Below are 13643 nucleotides of genomic sequence, written 5' to 3'. Positions count from 1 at the left end.
AACAATTTGAAATATATTTAAAAAGTTTAAAAAAACAACAGTTTTTGTAATATTCACCTTTCTATTTCATTTGCCATCTTGAATCATCCGCCATATTGGATTTAAAAGACGTCACTACGCTAATCACTCATTGGCATCCAAATGAAAAAAATTGTATGTAAGAATTGTAAAGCTTGTAGAAAGATATTTCTCGATAAAGATCTTTCTTTTTCATTCATTAACAAAACGTCCCATATTTATACTCATTTTTATAATTTCAGTCATACGAAACTAAGAAGAAAGGTGTTGGTAAAGTGGAGGAGAAACAAGCAATACTCCACGAGGAAGGCAAGATGGACGACGGCCTCGACTTCTCCAGGTCGCAGGAAGAAGAGTCCAGAACAGCTCGAGTTATTAGGAAGTGTTCTTCGCTCTTCACTAAGTTTATAAAGTGAGTATTTTGAACTATATTACATCATATGAATTCGAGAAATTGAAGTGTGACTAGAATTGCTACTAATACTATAAGCTGACTAGATAGTGTCCTATTCTTATTTAAGTCAGATACCCAATCTAATATAATTTTATTTCTTAGAGACTGCGACGTTGGTACTACACGTTTCCCTAAATATCCTTCGGCAAAGAGGCATTTTCCATCCTAGGCGATAAGCCACTTTAAATTCGTGAAGGATTCTGAGAAAACTTCGATAGCGCGTTTCAGAATACGCGTGGCTCCATCTATTATTAAATAGTGTAATGTTGAATCACCTGCCTCGAGAAAGTATTTTAATGATATAAAAAACCCATCCACAGTGGCCTTGAAACGCTACAAGAGAACCGACGTCACTCGATGTTCTTCGCATCAGTCAATCTTGGCGAGATGGTGATGTGTCTTGAAGATCTGATCAATTACTTCGCTCAGCCTGATGAAGATATGGGTAAGTTACATTGTTAAACATAAATAAGTAACGTACACCGTAGTATTTCCGATTTACCTTCGGAATAGTAATATTTGTTATAACCGAATTTCGCTCGCTGACTCACCGACGTCCGTCTTGACCGACGATCTAGCAGTTACTGACTCACTGTGCGCTCTTCCCGTTTCGTCTATGACCAAGACAAACTACCCACACTTAGATACACTTAAGACACTATTTTTTTCTTTTAAACATAAATTAATTTAATCATTTAACATCTAGATAAAGCAATTACATTATATTGCAATTTGTTTTCTTTCCATTTAAATTCCTATTCTAGTTTGGATATTAAAAACAACGTAAAATATTTAAAACAAAGGACCTTCTAGTTAACTTTAAATTAGACGATGCACTTAATGGTAAGATATTATTATTACAGAACAAGAACAGAACTAGGATATTATCTACTATCACCTACGATAAAACACTACAGGAGTTGTATAGGTGTAATGAGTATACCTAAAACACTTTAAATTCAATATTTCTAAGGTTGATTTAAAACAGCCTACTCACTTGACGGCAAATTGTCACTGTTAATTATGATCAATGTCAGAAGCATAAGGAGATATTTTTCAACACATTTTCCACTATTCCAGAACACGAAGAAAAACAAAACAAGTTCCGCGCGCTTCGCAACAGACAAGACCTGTTCCAGGAGGAAGGCATCCTCAACTTAATACTGGAAGCCATCGACAAGATCAACGTGATCACCTCCCAAGGCTTCTTAGCCGGGTTCCTAGCTGGCGACGAGTCTGGACAGAGCTGGGATATGATCTCGGTTTATTTGTACCAGTTGTTGGGTGAGTCGTGATAATAATTATTTTTTACTGACGGAACAAAAGAGGTTGTGTACCTATTCAACCGCTATGTATGTATGTATGTATGTAGGTGTGTGTGTATGTATGTATGTAAACTTGTATGTCGCGATTTTCTTAGAAAGTCGTATTTGGTTGAAATACAGTATGAAATATTTGCATGTTTGAATTCTATGGATTACCTATGGGATTAAATAGGACATAAAAATATGGCATAGGATGTTTATTACGTAAGAACATCGACTTAGTAATAGGCAAATTTTATCGCATTTGTCTTTTAACGTGTCGTAGCGATTACCTAAGTAGAACAAAGGTACTTATTTCGCATATCGTCCACTATTAGACTCCATAATTGTCGGTAAAAAATGGTCTGCCTAGAAAAAAATGCTTCACAGACATCCAAATTTAATCTGTGTCGTATTTGTGTTTAGTAAAGTAAAAAATTAAATATCGCCCCTAAACCGATTCATCGCCTCCCAATTTTTCTTTGGACCATTTACAACCTACACAGGGGCGTTATTGGTCACTTTGAGAAACACTACACTGGACTATACGCTAACTAAACTAATTCTGGTCTGAGTTTGTCATTCTATCTTCTATATTTAATATTTTGCACTGCTTATCTTTTTAAGACCTTAATTTTTTCAGTAAATTTTTGCAAAAGGCATTTTTTACGTTTTTCTTTCTTTACAGCCGCCATCATCAAAGGCAACCACACCAACTGCGCACAATTCGCGAACTCAAATCGTTTGAACTGGCTTTTCTCGCGTCTGGGCTCGCAGGCCTCGGGGGAGGGTACCGGCATGTTGGACGTATTACATTGCGTGCTGATTGACTCGCCTGAAGCTTTGAATATGATGAGGGTGAGTAAACCGAGCAATGGACTGTGATATTGAAATAATTTGGGGGCAGAAATTGTACAAGGTCACGCAATCCACAAGCTAATAAGTGACTATAGAAATCAATGTGCACCTGACACCATGTTTAAATAGTATGTATAGATACCCAGAAGTTTAGTCTTTCAGAACAAAGATGAATAAGAAAATTACCATAAGAGCAAGAGGTCTTGAAGGTGGTAGAACCCTTTGTGGTTCGACTCCGGCGGCACCACCGCCACACCTATTTCAACCTAATAACAGCAGTGTTAAGCGCTGCTGTGTTCCGGTTTGAAGGGTGTGGTAAGGGAGACAGACTTTTCCGAGGCGTTCCAGCTTAGTCCTCAGGGGTAGCGGCGCATCTGTGGCCGACCTCAGGTAGGAATATCTAATCCTATCTGGGGTTGATTACAGATGTCCATGGGCGGCAGTAGCCACTTACCATCAGGTGGACTGCATGCTCGTCTGCTACTCTTATATTATAAAAAAAAAAAAAAAGAAGGTCGTTATAATAAGAGTAAATTTTACATTGTGACCTGTGTGTATAACCTAAGTGATAGTAAGAAATCACAGTCACTCAGATATATCTGTAATTGACATCTAATGCAGGTAGCACTAAAGAGGTTTCTATCGGAAACTTTTAACCAAAACCCACAATTGCTTACCCTGCTGTTATGAGACAGCGATAGTTGTAACGGTGGTGCCAACACAGTAAATTACTTATTAAATTATTCCAATGTTCAGTATAAATTACACACACATTAATAATATACATTCAATTTTCCAGGACGAGCACATAAAAGTCATCATCTCTCTGCTAGAGAAGCACGGTAGAGACCCGAAGGTCCTCGATGTGCTTTGCTCTCTGTGTGTTGGTAACGGAGTCGCTGTGAGGTCCTCGCAGAACAACATCTGTGATTACCTGTTACCGGGGAAGAATCTGCTGTTGCAGACTCAGCTTGTTGATCATGTGTCTAGGTGAGTCTTGTTGCAAAGAAAAATGGAGTAGATTGGTTTATTTCATAAGATTAGTAGGAGTTTTGCAATACTGAGCCTAGTTTGATATTACAAGATGTTTAAGTATGGTTAATCTATGGATGATAGTGTAACTTACACCATCAAACAAAACTTTTGGAACTTACGTAAGGATGTATAAAAACCTTTTGTTTGCAATATAAAATATTGAAGTCGGGAAAAAAAGGTAGTCCTATCTCTCAAATTGGACCATGTTACACATAATATGTGTAACACACACGTAATATTTGTGAAACGTAATTAAAAATATAATTTACGGTTTAATGTAACAACACTAAAATGTTATAAATGGAATTACTCGTATATATAACAGTGTAGAATTAAGAAATGAGTACATTGAACAATTTAACAAATTTTCCGAAATAATCAATAAAGTTTAATATTAAAGTCTTCGAGATTCTCAAACTTAAACTCATTTATTTTACAGTGTCCGGCCAAACATCTTCGTAGGACGCGTAGAAGGCTCAGCGGTGTACCAGAAATGGTACTTTGAAGTTACCATGGACCATATAGAAAAGACGACTCATATGATGCCTCATCTTCGCATCGGGTGGGCTAATACGACTGGGTAAGAATATTATTTATATATTTTAAAAAGATAAACTTAAAATATCATTTATGTATACGTGTAACGGTGGTGTAACTTTTAGTAGCACAATACCTCTTTCGGAATAAAAAAAATAGTTATAATATTTCACGTTAAATTTATTTTAGAATGACTAATTCGAAGGTGATAAGACCCTTATAGTTTGCTTTGGAAAAAAACCACCGCCACACCTATTTCATCCTAATAACAGCAGTGTTAAGGGCTGCTGTGTTCTGGTTTGAAGGGTATGGTAATTGAGAGACACTTATACATTGTGTTCCAACTTAGTCCTCAAGAAAGCAATGCATTGTGGCCGACCTCAGGTAGGAATCTAATCATATCTGGGGTTGATTACAGATGTCCATGGCGGTAGCCACTTACCATCAGGTGGCCTGCATGATCATCTGCTACTCCTACATTATAAAATCTAAGCATAGTTTTAGTAAAAGATAAATATTTTTATTACAGATACGTTCCGTATCCCGGCGGTGGTGAGAAGTGGGGTGGTAATGGTGTTGGTGATGATTTATACTCGTATGGTTTCGATGGTGCCCACCTCTGGTCCGGTGGTCGGAAGACACCTGTCAATAGAACTCATTCTGAAGAACCTTATATTAGGAAAGGTAACAACCTAATATTCAAACAGGCAATTAAGCATAGTTTCAGCCTGAAATTGGAATTCAATTCTATTCTATTAGTTTCTATTCTCAAGTGAGATCTATTAGAAATACTTCTATATGTATTTTATAAGTAAATGAAAATATTATCAAAAAGCACGGCTATGTTTTGGGCGTCTAAATTTACTGTAATATTTTAAGTGCATACAAGTTTCAGTACATTATTTCAAGATTGCTTTGTCCTTGCAAAAGTGAATTCTCACACGAGACTTTTAATCCTGAGGAATATAACACACTATCTTCATCTTGACCATTCAGTCGTATTTTCAGTTTGAGAAAATATGTGTACAAAAACAACAAATTAATTCCCGAAAATTTACATATAAAAAATAAAAATATTCACGAAATATTAACGAAATCTATAAACGTAATTTTGCAGGTGATGTCATCGGATGTGCACTGGACTTGACCGTACCGATTATCAACTTTATGTTCAATGGCATAAGGGTCACTGGGTCCTTTACCAACTTCAATCTCGAAGGCATGTTCTTCCCGGTCATCAGCTGTTCCAGCAAACTCAGGTAAGGAAGTTAATAGATGTCAAATTAGATAATTTATTTAAACGAGTATGTTACACACAGGTTAGTTGTGTAAACACATATCGGATATGTTCCAGTGCCGAAAAACCTCCAAATTTGTTTTATCATAATGAAGTTTTGTCAGTAGTATTCATTCGACCCATGCCCAGCACTGAGACAGTAATGAGTTGATGATGATGATTTATCAATTTAACATCCGATCGCAATCGACGATGTCGTTTTGTCGATCAGTTACGATCCACGCCCGTTATTAATAACCAATCTATATAATTTTTACCTACCAAAAATCGAAATTTGAAATGAAAAAATAATTGAAATTTGAATAAATAAATTGACAAGTTCCATCTTTGGTACGAATGGATACATTGATTGTTAATGATGGGCGATACAAAGGCACGCGATTAATTTCGAATTTAAATCACATTCATTCAAAATCGTACTTATAGAACTCTCTTTCACAATAAACTGTCCTTTACTGACTTTTTTTTATAATATAGGAGTAGCAGACGAGCATGCAGTCCTGATGGTAAGTGGCTACTGCGGCCCATGGACATCTGTAATCAACCCCAGATAGGATTAGATATTCCTACCTGAGGTCGGCCACAGATGCGCCGCTACCCCTGAGGACTAAGCTGGAACGCCTCGGAAAAGTCTGTCTCCCTTGCCACACCCTTCAAAACGAAACACAGCAGCGCCTAACACTGCTATTATTAGGTAAAAATAGGTGTGGCGGTGGTGCCGCCGGAGTCGAACAACAAAGGGTTTTAACACCTTCGTTCTGTTATCCGTTATCCGTCGTGCAAATTATTCTTCACTATTCCCTACAGTTGCCGATTCCTCCTGGGCGGGGAGCATGGTAGACTCCGCTACGCAGCTCCCGAGGGCTACTCGCCCTTAGTAGAGTCGCTCCTACCTCAACAGATCCTGAACTTGGAGCCCTGCTTCTACTTCGGCAACCTGGCTAAAAGGGCTTTGGCTGGCCCTTCGCTGGTGCAAGATGATACGGCGTTCGTACCTACACCGGTGGATACTGCATCTGTGAGTGTCTTCTATTTTGTTGATGAAGTTAGGTTTGTTGGAATCTGGCGTTTGTATAAAAATGTATACAGAATTTATATAAAAATTATAACTATAATAAGTGCATCTATTCATTGAATAATTTGAATGTTATTTCAAGCTATTCAAAAAGCCAGCAAAACTATTTTTAGACTAAAAAAAAGTAGTATATGTGATTATTATCTTAAGTTTGACAGAAAAAATCTAACTGAACTAAATAAATGTATGAAATAATAATTAATGGTTTGATTTCACAGATTACATTACCTTCCTACATTGAACAAATCAGAGACAAGTTAGCTGAGAACATCCACGAGATGTGGGCAATGAACAAGGTAAGACTTATTATAAATTCTCAAGATTTTTTATTTTAGTTTTATATTAAAGTTTCGTATGATATTAAGTAGTACGAACCCTTTATAATATTTTTACAAAACATTCCTAGAGTAGGTATATAAGTGTCTGAAACTGTAAACTTCACATAGATATTCTAAAACAGATACGTCAAGTAGATATTCATAGTAAGCAAAATTTGACAGACCCTTCTACCTTAGCATAGGCAATAAACATACAATTATTAAATGAGTCCTCCTGTTTGCTTTCCGGACAAATTATTTCGGACGCCCCTCTTAGCTTATTGCCGATATTCTACCCGCGTATACCCGACCTTTTTTTTCACAGACTCCGACAATACAACCGCTTCCGAACCTTCCTTTAACAATGTTATATCTATGTACACAGCACCTTACTCTTAACCTTACTTCTTAGTTAGTTTATCAATAAATTCCCTTCTAGATCGAAGCTGGCTGGATGTACGGTGACCAGCGAGACGACCTCCACAAGATCCACCCTTGCCTCGTGCCCTTCGAACGATTGCCGCCCGCTGAGAAGAGATATGATATCCAACTAGCCGTGCAAACACTGAAGTATGCCTAATTTTGATTTTTTAAAGTTGAATTTTGAGTTTTTTTAGATAATCGTCTTAAAATACTTAAGTTACAAAAGGTCAACGAAATGCTGTCAGTTCATCCAATTTATGGTGTGAAGATGGTATTTAGAGAAAGTTAAATTATATTAAATTTCAAAGATATGTAGCAACATACTTAATTATAAATTAAAAAAAGCTATGATTGGATGGTATCATTTTCAACATCTTTGACATCCGTTCCCATTCGTTCATCATTCTGTGCACATAAGGAATTAAATACTCGTATAATCAAATCAAATTTTATATATCTATCAAAGAAATTTTACCTATCAAAGCTATAAATTTGGCAATGTCTGAACAAATTGTCAAATCTTATTTTTATTTTTTTTATAATATAGTAGTAGCAGACGAGCATGCAGTCCACCTGATAGTAAGTGGCTAGTGCCGCCCATGGACATCTGTAATCAACCCCAGATAGGATTAGATATTCCTACCTGAGGTCCGCCACAGATGCGCCGCTACCCCTGAGGACTAAGCTGGAACGCCTCGGAAAAGTCTGTCTCCCTTACCACACCCTTACCAAAACGGAACACAGCAGAGCCTAACACTGCTGTTATTAGGTAGAAATAGGTGTGGCGGTGGTGCCGCCGGAGTCGAACCACAAAGGGTTCTACCACCTTCAAAATCTTATCTTTGGGAGTTAAAAAATTGGATAAGTTAATGATTAAATATTAGCCGTAAATGATATTGTGCCTAAGTAAATATGTCTATTTTCAGGACTATCCTCGCCCTGGGCTATTATATTAGTTTGGACAAACCTCCTGCACGTATACGCAACGTTCGTCTCCCGAATGAGCCATTTATGCAGGTAGTTATTAAAATAATGTAAATAAATTATTTACGTTTCAAAGGTTTTTCTCGCATTAACAGTTCTACAATCATTAACTGATTCTAATGGATAAAAAAATAGTCATTAAGACCGAACAGCCCCATTTTAAATGGAATATAATTATGAACAAGTTACGTGTATTTTTTGATAAACATTGGTACCTTTTGCATTTTGTTTATCTCAGCAGCCATAGCCCCCTAGTATGAATTTCGGTTTCATTTTAATCCTACTCTGGACAACGCCACTCAAAAACATCACGATAAAAAATCTTAATATTATTTACCTAATTAATGAGCGTAAGCTTAACGGATTTTCGCTAATGATGTGTCGGTAAATTTGTCTAAATTCTAGGCGAGACATTGTCTATACTCTTAAGCAGTAATTTGTTTTTTATAACACTATACTAGTATTTTTGCTGCTATACTGTATCGTTTACGTTACGTGTTATTTTATTTGTTATTATTTTTTATTGTATCCCTTCCATTGTTATTATTTTCTTTTGTATGTTGTAACTTGTATAGCATGTAAAATAAATGGTTTCTTTCTTTCTTTCTTCTTTCTAGTTTTATATATTTTCAAAGTTTCTAATTATTTTTTTATCGCCAGTCGAACGGTTACAAACCAGCACCGCTAGACCTGAGTGCTGTCACCCTAACACCGAAGATGGACGAGCTGGTGGACCAGCTGGCCGAGAACACGCACAACCTGTGGGCCCGGGAGAGGATCCAACAGGGCTGGACCTATGGACTCAATGAGGTGAGATACTATGTACATGTTATACTCAAGTAGAGTCCGTGCCAAACAGCTAGTCCGCTCCGAATATAGAAACAAGTCGCGTCGCAGTAGATATTGGCGGGATGAAGACAGCGCGCGCCCCCCGGCACCCTCCTATTTATTTTGTGACTGGCGTACCATGTGGAGCAATCTTTATTCGATACTCTGAGACCATCTAAATAATTAATAAAGTATTTACTCGTGATATTTTATATTCAATATAGGTACCCTTGTTTATTAATAATGGATATATATCGCATGTCACTGTTTCCATACACACATATTTTAAAAGCGGCTCACTCGATTATAATATTTTTTGCATGAATACTGTGGTCAAAATGTAAGAAAAAATTGTCATCTGCTTGTTAACATATTATATGTTTAACATATTATTTTTCTTTTCACTAATTTATACTTATTAGGAACGAATAAATTATGCAAAATTGAAAAGATTAAGGATGCAGGGATAGCTAAGTAAGAAAATCATCAATGTGCCGTACGAAATGAACAAGATGATTCGAAGATGCTAAATCCAATAGCTGTGACTCTCACACTTAATATGTGCATAGTATTACTAGGTGTGAGGGTCACAGCGTGTTGTGTTTAGACCTACGAACAGAAGACAGGAAGTTACAAGAAGCAATAAGAAAAAAGCGAAGAAGATGATAATGAAGATTAATTGACGATTACCGACAATCATTATGATATAGAGACCAAATAGCATGTATAAATTCAAATTATTAGTCATAACTTACATTGCGAATATGAAAATAACTATTTTCCTAAGAGAACATAATGCAATCCTAGTAATAAGGATGAGTCAATATATTAATTTAAGATAAGCCACGGATCCGAAATAATTAATAGAATCCTTGCTTTGTGAATAAGAAGACAATAGGATGCCTCAAATTAATTTACAAAAGATATTGCAGAAGTAAAATGACATTTCATAACTCAAAGCAACATAGAATATTCTAAAAATATAAAAACTGAATATTACAAAATATGAAACATATTTAAAAGTGGCGTAAATTCAATAACCGACAGTCGTGTGATCTATTCATGAATCAGTGGGATGTGACTGTAACAATAGTTAATTTTTCAGGACCCCGAAATGCATCGCTCGCCACATCTTGTCCCCTACCCGAAAGTAGATGACGCTATCAAGAAAGCCAATAGAGACACGGCATCTGAAACTGTTCGAACACTACTTGTGTATGGTTATAACTTAGACCCACCTACCGGAGAACAACATGAAGGTAAGAGAAACATTAAAATATTTATTTACGCTTTTATCTTCTTCTCTCACTATTCTTACATTTTTACTCTGCTTATTAAGAAATATATTTAAGCTTATTAACTTTAGTTCTTTTAATTTATTATTAACTTATTTTATTTTATTAATTTTATTTCTCGTTATTTAAATATATATTTATATTTCTTTGACTTTACTAACAACTAATGAAATAAAATTTAAATGTATTAAGCTACTCAAAGCTAAAAATTGTAACCTAATTAAAAATATATAACTTTGATTAACGAAAGCTCATAATTATGCTTAACTTAATAATTCTCCTTATATAAAAACTACCACATATTTTGCCTACATAACCATAACATTTTCTGCTTTTACTAAACTTATTAATGTGATAATTATTATAAAAAATAGATTACCCAACTGCGAACTTGTGTGGAATTAATAGATGTGGTAAGTAAATGTGAGTGAGGAAGTGTTTGTCTGTGTGTTTTTGTACATCTGTATATGTCTTTCTCGAAATGTGATACGCGATCTTGCAAACCAATACAATAATAAATATGGTATAACTTTAATTAAATTATTAAAGAAAAGAAAAAACTAAACGAGAAGCAGGCTCTTAGGGCTCGTACACAAAACTGCGATGCGACGCGATGCGAATTCGCAACGCAGAAAATTGCGACACGAATTGCTGCGATGCGATATCGTGCGGCATAGCGTCTCCCAGGGTGACCATCCTTTCGACAACCGTCAACCGTACGGAACGTATTTCGAAAATAAGGTCGTGACATGGATCGTAAAAAGAAATGTGCACTTTTGTTATTGCTTAAGAGATACAGGAAAGAGTAAGAAAGAAAATTTTGGGTCCATTCATCCATTTATCATATATAATTTATTTTATATTTAGTTTCCCAAAGAACAGGACACTTCTCAATCAGTAATATAAGAAAGTCAACAACGTACTTTGTCATTTTTTCACATTAAAGTATACGTCTTCCCACCCAACAAATCCAAGGTCTGTATGTTTTCCCCACACGCTGTCTCAGAACGACCTAAAAATGGCGTCAAGAAGTGTGACGAAACATCGCAGGAATGTGCGATGCGAATTAATTCGCAAGTTCTTGCGATGCGTCGAGGGAGCTCGCAGATTTTTGCGATGCGAAGTCGCATCGCAGTTTTGTGTACGAGCCCTTAAGGGGAAAATTATGTTAATATTAAAAAGATAACTTACAGAATTAAATACCTTAGTTGCTCCCTTGAAGGATAACAAATAAAATCTTTATCTTTAATATGTATAATTTATCTGCACATATATTATTTCAACGTTAAATAAAATACATTGATTTTTTGTCAACCATTACTACAAATAACAAATTATTTAAAAATATACATTTCCATTATATGAAAGCAATCTTAGTCAAATGCTTTCTTTAGATCAATATTTTTGTTAATATTTCAATGTTTTTCATATCTCATTGTGGCGTATTTAACCATCATTTTTATTTTATTTGGTACGTATTTGGTAGTAGATAGATATTTTTTATTTTTGGTAAAATAATTTTACAGAGGAAATCCTATATGATAATATTTCACATGAACATCGTTATGTAGAGAATTAGTTGTAGATCATTTTCTCAATGTTATAAATATATTTCATGTATTGTTTTGTGGTTTTGTCTGTTGATATCTTATATCTATATTTTGTATATCTCAAATTAGGGAAAAAATGGATCAGTGGTCTTCCGCCTCCGATTCATACAGAAAATTCCAGGTTTCCAGAAAATAGCCAACCAATCAAAAATTGAAATTACGAATTTATATGTTTTATGTCTCTATGTTTGTGGGTGTTTGTGTGTCTATAGCCCTCACTATACGAGCAATCGATGTGTGGGTCCACAAAGTTACCATTCTCATATATCTTATTTTTTCCAGCATTATTGGCGGAAGCTTCAAAGCAGAAACAAGCAGATTTCAGAACTTATAGAGCGGAAAAGAACTACGCTGTAGGCTCTGGGAAATGGTACTTTGAGTTTGAGATTCTCACTGCGGGGCCAATGAGGGTACGTCTTTATATGTTCACGAACTTCTATTAATTTATTATCATCAAGACTTTGAATCTTTATTTTTCTATCAGAATAAAATTGTGTTTATTAAACCAAAGTAATTCCAACTCCAACTAAAAGTGCAGTGATAGCCTAGTGCAAAAGTGCAGTGATAGCTTAAGAACTCGACCTCGAAAGGTTAAGAAACTCGACCTCTCGATCGAGGGGTCCGACCTCTGATTTTTCAAAGTTATGTGCGTATTAGAAATTGATTATCACTTGCTAAAACGGTGAAGGAAAACATCGTGAGGAAACCTGCATACCTGAGAGATTTATAAAAAAAAATCGCAAAAGTATGTGAAGTCTAGCAATACGCACTTGGCCAGCGCGGTGGACTGTGGCCTAATCCTTCTCATTCTGAGAGGAGACCCGTGCCCAGCAGTAGGACAGGAATGGGTTGATGATGATGATGATGAATTCCAACTCTGCTACTGTAATTGTTATATTATTTATATTTTTCCTGTAAATATAATCATCATTATCCCATTACTATTCCACTATTGAGTAGGTTATCCATTCACCTCAGGGTGTGAAAGGCTTTCAATTTGATCTCATGACGTCATTAACTAACCATGATTTGGTAGAATTCTTCCACTTTTTCGAACATCATTAACTCCTCTGAATAAATAGGTTCATGCCATAAAATTATGATTTTTTATAATCTTTTTATGACAGGTGGGTTGGGCACATGCCGATATGGCTCCAGGGATGATGCTTGGTCAAGATGAAAATTCTTGGGCTTTCGACGGCTACAATGTAAGTTAACCATTTATGTCTTTGGCTAAACATTCGTGTAAGAATTCTCTAATTTTTATTTTTGTCCGCGTACTCTTATTTTAGAAATTATAACATTTTACAAAAAATAAAGAACTAAAAGATATTACAAAATTGGTTAAGATTGTAAATAATGTCATTGAACTTATTTAATGTTTACTCTAGATTTAACTTTTGTCTATTTCACTTGTCTAAAAGATGAAAATACTACAGATAAACAACAAGCAAAAGATTTCAGATAAGTGTAGCCTAAGATAGGAAAGTCAATCTAGAAAGTAGTTTTCGTATTTCAAGTAAATTTCATAATCGTACCTATGACATTGTGACCTTTCATGAAAATAAGGAGCAATGGATATTAAACATTATTTATATACAGTCTCAA

General features: G+C 35.5%; 1 protein-coding gene across 1 annotated transcript in view; it reads left to right on the top strand.

Annotated features, from left to right (window-relative positions):
• Nucleotides 1–13643, top strand: part of RyR (Ryanodine receptor) — a 169038-nt gene that overhangs the window by 77554 nt on the left and 77841 nt on the right. The window contains exons 12-27 of the mRNA XM_073077792.1: nucleotides 261–430; nucleotides 793–917; nucleotides 1553–1756; nucleotides 2465–2634; nucleotides 3434–3624; nucleotides 4109–4249; nucleotides 4736–4890; nucleotides 5324–5465; nucleotides 6311–6521; nucleotides 6797–6874; nucleotides 7335–7465; nucleotides 8245–8335; nucleotides 8963–9112; nucleotides 10236–10389; nucleotides 12318–12445; nucleotides 13163–13243. Of these exons, the coding sequence (XP_072933893.1) occupies nucleotides 261–430; nucleotides 793–917; nucleotides 1553–1756; nucleotides 2465–2634; nucleotides 3434–3624; nucleotides 4109–4249; nucleotides 4736–4890; nucleotides 5324–5465; nucleotides 6311–6521; nucleotides 6797–6874; nucleotides 7335–7465; nucleotides 8245–8335; nucleotides 8963–9112; nucleotides 10236–10389; nucleotides 12318–12445; nucleotides 13163–13243 (2322 nt within the window). The remainder of the gene's footprint in view (nucleotides 1–260; nucleotides 431–792; nucleotides 918–1552; nucleotides 1757–2464; nucleotides 2635–3433; nucleotides 3625–4108; nucleotides 4250–4735; nucleotides 4891–5323; nucleotides 5466–6310; nucleotides 6522–6796; nucleotides 6875–7334; nucleotides 7466–8244; nucleotides 8336–8962; nucleotides 9113–10235; nucleotides 10390–12317; nucleotides 12446–13162; nucleotides 13244–13643) is intronic.

This window comes from Epargyreus clarus, unplaced genomic scaffold, assembly GCF_041222505.1.
Source record: "Epargyreus clarus isolate Ecla_fem2 unplaced genomic scaffold, WU_Ecla_fem_2.2 ptg000011l, whole genome shotgun sequence".
Taxonomy (NCBI): Eukaryota; Metazoa; Arthropoda; class Insecta; order Lepidoptera; family Hesperiidae; genus Epargyreus; species Epargyreus clarus.
This window is presented reverse-complemented; position numbering and strand designations above follow the sequence as displayed.